Source organism: Propithecus coquereli, unplaced genomic scaffold (assembly GCF_000956105.1).
Source record: "Propithecus coquereli isolate 6110/MARCELLA unplaced genomic scaffold, Pcoq_1.0 Scaffold39, whole genome shotgun sequence".
Lineage (NCBI taxonomy): Eukaryota > Metazoa > Chordata > Mammalia > Primates > Indriidae > Propithecus > Propithecus coquereli.
In genome coordinates, this window is record NW_012149618.1 from 7,894,832 (window position 1) to 7,902,912 (window position 8,081).

General features: G+C 33.4%; 1 protein-coding gene across 1 annotated transcript in view; it reads left to right on the forward strand.

Annotated features, from left to right (window-relative positions):
- BIRC6 (baculoviral IAP repeat containing 6) overlaps positions 1 to 8,081 on the forward strand; it is a 262,303-nt gene that overhangs the window by 242,036 nt on the left and 12,186 nt on the right. Inside the window, exon 67 of the mRNA XM_012652423.1 lies at positions 2,905 to 2,982. Within this exon, the coding sequence (XP_012507877.1) occupies positions 2,905 to 2,982 (78 nt within the window). The remainder of the gene's footprint in view (positions 1 to 2,904; positions 2,983 to 8,081) is intronic.

Here is an 8,081-nt window from a genome sequence, read left to right on the forward strand (position 1 = left end):
TTCCAGTCATCTTTTCACAAGTGCTGAAAGAAGATGAATGGCAAAAGCATGATACCATGTACTCTGACTTCCTTTTTCGCATATCATAACTTTTTTTTTTTTTTGCATATCATAACTTTTTTTTTTGCTATCTTAAGTTCTTTTATGTTCCATGATACACACTATTGTGAACTTATTTTTAAAGTGTAATTTTAATTATATTAAACTGTTTTTACATTTTCTTGTATTAAAAACAGAAAGATGCATTGCTGTAAAAAAAATGCTGACAGAGGTATAATAAAAATCATCCCATATGACAGTAAACTTTTTAAAATTGGATTTAAAAAGAACAGTCATCACTTTTCGAAGTAATTTTAGGCAGTTTGATGGAATTTCAGTGGTAAATTCTGTGCTGAGTATTCAATGTTTAAAAACTACTAGAAGGTGAGAAGAAATGCGTACACTTCATAAGAAGCCAGTTCTTTGATGATGTGAGAATAGCAAATACTTGAAATTGATCGTTTTATCAAAGATATCACCAAGTTTTCCGTTGATTTTGCCTTATTTGTTTCAAAAGGTACAGCCTGCTTCATATCTATAGCTGCAAGTTATTTTGTCTTCTTCATCAGCTGGAGTTAGTTTTCTGGGTTTGTGTGAAGATTTAATCAGAGGCAGGCCTTACTTTCTATGGAAGAGCAAAGAACAGGTTTTCTATAACCGATTAGAGAAGATGTTTACTTAAGATACACTGGAACCTGAGTATAGTTTAAGTATAAAATATTAAAATTTATTTAAGAAATTAATTCCTTAAGGCTTGATGGTATAGGGAAGAAGGTAAGGGCTTGGGAATCCAGTGTCTTAAATTATATAGTCTTTTACTATCATAACTACTCCCTATGTGTTCCATGATACACACCATTATAAACTTAAAGTTTACACATTGGTAATATTTAACATATCTAGATAGGGATAAGAATACATACTTGCCATTGCTAGTCACAGGAATGTTCTAAAGATCAAATGGGCTATGTCTGATAGTACTTTGAATAATACACAAGGCTACACAGGTACAAGTCCTTCTGAATTATTAGTGAAACTACCTAAGTGAATTCATGTATTTTGCATTACTGCTTTCACAGAGCATTGAAAGAGTACTGAAGAGAAGGACCTCTGTGCTTTTTTAAGAACCTGCTTATTTTCCAAATCTATTGCCCGTTATAAGAAATTGTAAATTTACCATTAAAAATTCACAAAATCTACTGAGTTTTTTGTTTTTGTTTTTTGAGACAGAGTCTTGCTCTGTTGCTCAAGCTAGAGTGCAGTGGTGTCATTATAGCTCACAGCAACCTCAAGCTCCTGGGCTCAAGTGATCCTCCTGCCTCAGCCTTCTGAGTAGCTGAGACCACAGGCACGTGTCACCAGGCCCGGCTAATTTTTCTATTTTTTGTAGAGAACGGAGTCACACTCTTATTCAGGCTTGTCTCAAACTCCAGGCCTCAAGTGATCTTCTGCTGTGGCTTCTCAAAGTGCTAAGATTATAGGCATGAGCTGCCACTCCCAACCTCCAGTTTTATTTTTATCACAAGAGTAGTTTACAAGTACAGATAAAATGTCCTCAGTTCTTTTTCCCATTGTCTAAGTGAACGAGTATCTAATATGTTTTAAAGTATATTTCGAGAAACCCCTGGGAATCCTCAAGACCCTTTGAGGGGGGTCTGTGATGTCCTCCCATTTCCACCGTCACGTTTGTGTGAAGCCAGATTCCATGTATTTCAACAAAAACAATATTTTACAACAAGTTGAATATAGAGACAGATATGAAACCAAGCTCTCTTCTGCGAAGCCATATTCCATTGTCAAAATTTAGAAGGCGATTTACAAAATCTAAAATAGTACCACTTTTCCTCACTAAAAATTTTGGTTTTTTGGGAAAAGAGTTATTTTCTAAAACTAGAACTACCATGTGATCCTGCAGTCCCATTGCTGGGTATATATCCAAAGGAAAGAAAATCAGTATGTCAAAGGGATATCTGTACTCCTATGTTTATTCAGCACTGTTCACAATAGCCAAGATATGGAATCAACCTAAGTGCACATCAGCGGTGAATGGATAAAGAAAATGTGGTATATATACACAATGGAATACTATTCAGCCATTAATAAAAACCATGAAATCCTGTCATTTGTGTTAATGTGAATGGAACTGGAGAGGACATTATGTTAAATTAAATAAATCAGTCACAGAAAGATAAATACTACATGTTCTCATTCATATGTGGAAGCTTAAAAAGTTGATCTCATAGAAGCAGAGAGTGGAATAGTGGTTACTGGAGTGTGAGAAGGGGAGGGAGGAGGAAGGGATAGAGAGAGGTTGGTTAATGAATAAAAAACCACAGCTGGATAGAAAGAATAGGTTCTAGTGTTCTATAGCACAGTACTATGACTATAGTAAATAACAATTTATTGTATTTTTTTTAAATAGCTAGAAGAGAGGACTTTGAATGTTACCAGCACAAAGAAATGGTAAAGGTTTGAGGTGATGGATACACTGATTACCCTGATTTGATCATTACACATTGTATATATGTATTGAAATATCACACTGTACCCTATGGATATGTACAATTATTATGTGTAAATTAAAATATATGTATGTATTTTAAAAGAGTTATTTTTCATTAAAAATGTGATGTATGTTGACATGTAATAGGTGCTGGTTCATACGAAGAAATTATAATGCTACACAGATTTGGATCACATGTGAAGATGCCAATTTGTTAACAAATTGACCCTTAGGGTTTTGTCTTGGGACACAAAACTAAGATACTTTGACATGATAGCATTTCCTTTTTACTTCTAGTTGTACAATTTGCTTTTTAGCACTCTCTTTCAATTCTGTTTATGCTTTTTCCCCTTCTTTTTCAGGTTTGTTTAAGCATCTTAAATACGTGGCATGGAAGACCAGAAGAGAAGTGGAATCCTCAGACCTCAAGCTTTTTGCAAGTAAACAAAAATTCTCTTGACAGTTTCACTTAGAGAATAAAGAACTATGGATTTTTTAAAAAGATTATTTAGTGACCAAGAATAAATATAGTAAACCCAGAAAAAGGTAGTTTGGTTGGAAATACATATTAAATAGCTTATAAGTGAGACATCAGTATAGTGGAGTCTAATGTTATCTAGAGTTTAAAATCTCCAGTTAGGACATAAGACAAAAATTGAGTTTTGTCAAAATTCCCTCTAAAACATTCCTAAGTTGCTCTTAAAATACATTATGGTGCAGCTAGGTAAGACAGATAGGTCTCTCCCATTTTTCAGTTCAAACTATAGGGCTTAAACTTATGTGAGTAGACTTTAATACTCTATCATATTTCTTCAAATATGATATGGTTCTTCTATAATAGTTAATAATTTAACTTATCTGAGGCTCAAAAGTACTGTCCTGAAACTTATAAAACTCAGGATTTGTAGTTCTTATTTTGCACAGCATTCGATGTACAGATTTCATAATGTTGAATTTTGTAAGTTATTTCCACAAATCACTTGAACATATAGTATATGTTACATAATATCTCATCAAACATTTTTTGCTGGTACTTTATCTTAATAGTTCAGGATCCCAGCAAACAGGTGGACAAGTACGCATATTGATAATATGAATTAACTTTGTTGTTTATTTATTTAGGAAGCAGAAGCAATCACTGATGCTACATAATATTTTTCTTACATGTAATGTGTATACACTCACATTTACAGTTTAGTGTTTAAGAAAAAGCATCGTAAATTATCCCCAGTTAAGCCTATTAAAGTTGACCTACCCTGAAAAGATTCTTTTCCTACATTCTTATTTTGCATTAGGTGAAAGAAGATGTGAAAAATAATACTTTAGGGTGTTACCTTTTTTGACTCTCTGAGAAGACCTTGCATTATCTTTAAATTAAATAGTGTTACAATATTTTCCTTTTTGCTAATATGGAGACCAAGAAAAAAAGAGGTTACATGATTTATGCAAAGTAACTAAGGAAGTTACTAGAATATTCCTGTAAGCTATTCTTCACTTTAGAAATGAATAAGTCAGTTTCAGTCCAAAAACTTTACAATATTTTTCTGCATGTGTGCTACTCCTGTCGACATAAACTAAGCTTATGATGAATTTAACTATGAAAGGAAACTCAGAGATGTTCTGCTTTTAATGAAGTTAATTACTTACGTGAGAATCGAATTCAATTTTTGAATTTTATGCTGAATTTATATAGTTTTTAAATAAATTTACAATTAATTTTCAAGCTTATAAGATTTGATTTGCTTTTCAGCTTTCATATTGCCTGTGTATTCAATATACTATATACCAAAAAATAAACTTATCCTCAAGGTAATTTAAAATTTGGAAACTTGCTACCCATGCATTTAAAAATGATGTTTTCTATATATTCCCTTTAGGGTTTTTTTGTCATATGCATAGTTCACATAGTCATAATCAACATAGTAGTAAATTATTTGTATGCTTCTCTGTTTACTTAACATTAGAGCATATCCATTTTTCTAAATTACATTCTTACAATTTCTAATTGCTATGTAATCTTTTGTATATATGATATAATTCAACTGTTTTCCCACTATTGACTAAGTATTTCACTTCTAAATTTTTTTTGTTTATAATAATACTGTTATTTATATGACTTTTGCTGTATTTCAAATAGTTTCCTGAATCTATATTTCCAAATCTGTGACAAAATCGACTTGGGCAGGGGAGACTGTATCTTTCAGTGGCAAGAGTGTATATCTTTGTTATCTTCCAGATCTTAGGGGGCAAACTTTCAGTCTTTCCCCATTCAGTATCATGTTAGGTGTGGGTTTTTTGTAATTCCCTTCATTGTGTTGAGGAAGTTTTCTACCCCTAGTCTGTTGAGTGTTTTTTATCATAAAAGTTTGTTTACTTTTTGTCGAATGCTTGGAATGATCATGTGATTTTTTAAAAAGAATTCTTTTAATATGATGTATTATAGTCATCACGTATTACAGTGCATCAAGTTGCTTTGGTAAATGATAGACTGCATATACGACAGTGGTCCCATAAGATTATAATACCATATCTTTACCTTTTCTATGTTTAGACACACTTACAGTTGTGTTACAGTTGTCTACAGTATTCAGCCCAGTAACAGGGTATACAGGTTTGCAGCCAAGAAGCAATAGGCTAAACCATATGTCCTAAGTCTAGATTTGTGTGAGTACACTGGTATGGTGTTTGCATGATGACGAAAGTGCCTCACGATGCATTTCTCAGAACATATCCTTGTTAAGTGATGCATGACTGTACATTAATTGATTTTCAGATGTTAAACTAATCTTGCATTCCTAGGGTACATTCTGTTTGGTCATGGCGTATTAATTCTTTATATTTGCTGCTAGATTGAGTTTCTTAGTATTTTGAGGATTTTTACATCCATATCCATAAGATAAATTGGTCTATAGTTTTCTTGTATTTTATTAACATTATACCAGAAATAAATGCCAGTAGGCAGAAACATATTGCTTTGTTTTATTTTATTTGGAACTTTTTCTCTACAGCCAGACTCAAAAGCCTCAGAATAAATTATTTAATTTCTTTATAATTAGACTTTGGTACCCAACATTGTACTCGATACTTTTATTTATCATATATGTACAAAGGGGAAAGATTCTTTTGCCACATTGAGACTCTTCCAAATTTTTTTTAAAGTTATATACAATTTAAAAGATCTCCAAAAAATTTTAGATAGTTACCAGCATTATTATAATAATGGCTTAGCTTTTTTCAGTGAGATCCCTAAAAGAATATTTGTTGGTATAAAAATAATCATATTTTTTAATCTTATACCATAGTTGTCATATCTAGCACCAAACGCATAACAATCTTGACTATTTGCATAATTTAAACTCAAAAACCATATTATTCATTAGAATTGTCATCAAGAATGATTATATTTTATCAGCACCAAGTTTAATATTGTTTATGTCACTAGTTTTTATTTTGTTGTGTTTTTTTTTTGTCATTGTTGTTTTTTAGATAGTGTCTTGTTCTGTTGCCCAGGTTAGAGTGCAGTGGCGTCATCATAACTCACTGCAACTTCAGAGTCTTTGGCTGAAGTGATCTTTCTGCTTCAGTTTCCCAAGCAGCTGGGATTGCAAGCACGGACCACCACGCCCAGCTAATTTCTGTTTTTTGTAGAGACAAAGTCTTCTCTGTGTTGCTCAGGCTGGTCTCCAACTCCTGGCCTAAAACAATCCTCCCACCTCAGACTCCCAAAGTGCTGGGATTGTAGGTGTGAGCTGCCGTGCCTGGCCATTAAAAAACATTTTATTATAAACATTTCAAACATAAGAAAGTACAGAGTATACAATCCAAAATGTTAATTTGCAATGAGAAACTATTTTATATGAAATAATAACATCTTTGGAGTAAGGGAGAGAAGCACTTGAATTAGTAAAATGCTTTTCACCATTTCAAAATGGTAATGACCTACTTCAGTGGGAAACTGTGCTACTGAGTAGCACTGTAATCACAAGCTGATTTCATTTCATTTTAAGAAAAACAGTAGCCCATGTTAACACTTTTGGCCATTTATGAATGATTGATTACATGAACCATTAAATGCGTTTAAATTTTCTCGCATACACAGACAAGCATCTGTATTAACGTGTAGTTGGAACAAACTATTCACAAGGAATTAATAGGCACTTTAGATGTCTACTGTGTCTGAGGTGGGAGGATTATTTGAGCCCAGGAGTTCCAGGCTGCTGTGAGCTATGATGGCAGGACTGTACTCCAACCTGGGCAATAGAGCAAGACCCGCCCTGTCTCTGGAATAAAAAAAATAACTGCTGTGTATTAAACACTTATGAACACTACTAACTTTATTTTTTAAAAGGCTTATTCTCTCAGTCATCCTATAACACAAGCAGGTGTTATCCCCATTTTACAGATGATGAAAAAATAGGTTCTAAGGGTATAGATTACTTTTTCTCTTGTGAATTCTCTGACTTCAAATATTATACACTGTTTTTCAGGGATAGATAAATTTGTGTTTTTTTAAAGAATACTGAAAATCAAATTCTTTTAAAAAAAGGAAATCCTTCATCCTGAGGATTTACTGTTTATTTCATGCCCAGTGTTTTATGGGCTACAATAAAGTTTTCTGCAAAATAAAGTGACTCTATCCAGTTCAGACAATCCAAATGTCCAGAAATTATGTAAAATGAATATTAAAACTTTTTTTTTTTGAGACAATGTCTTGGTCTGTCACCCAGGCTGGAGTGCAGTGGCCCAGTCATAGCTCACTGTAAGCTTGAACTCCTGGGCTCAAGTGAACCTCCCATGTCACCCTCCCAAGTAGCTAAGACCATAGGCACACTCCAGCATGCCTGGCTAATTATTTTTTAATTTTTTATAGAGATGACGTCTCACTGTGTTGCCCAGGCTGGTCTCAAACTCTTGGCCTTCCCACCTCAGCCTCCCAAAGTGCTGGGATTACAAGCATGAGCCACCACACCTAGCTGAATATTATAACTCTTAAACAGCTGAGTTCAGTGCAGCAGTATAAAGTGTCATTTATATACTTCCAGAAAGGTAAATTTAAAAAAATTAAATATTAGCCGGGTGTGGTGGTGTGTGCCTGTAGTCCCAGCTACTCGGGAAGCTGAAGCAGTAGCATCGCTTGAGCCCAGGAGTTCGAGGTTGCAGTGAGCAATGATGACACCACTATACTCTAGCCCCGGCAAGAAAGTGAGACCCTGCCTCTGAATGAATGAATGAATGAATAAATGATAATGACCACTATGTCACCCAGGAATAAGAGAACTCATGCCATAAAAGTATTCTTTTAATTTAATTCTAGTAAAAATGGGTCTCTGGTAATCTTTCTTTGTCCTTGTTATCAAGTACAAACTTTATAATACAGTGTATTTCTTTTTTCTCTTAGCAAACAATAAGTTATACCCAAATTTATTTCTCAATTTATTTCTTTTTTCCGATACATAAAGTATCCATTCTTTATACTTCCTTTAGTGGACTTTTTTTTTTTTTTTAAACCAAATAGGCTTATGAATCTGAAGTAATTTTT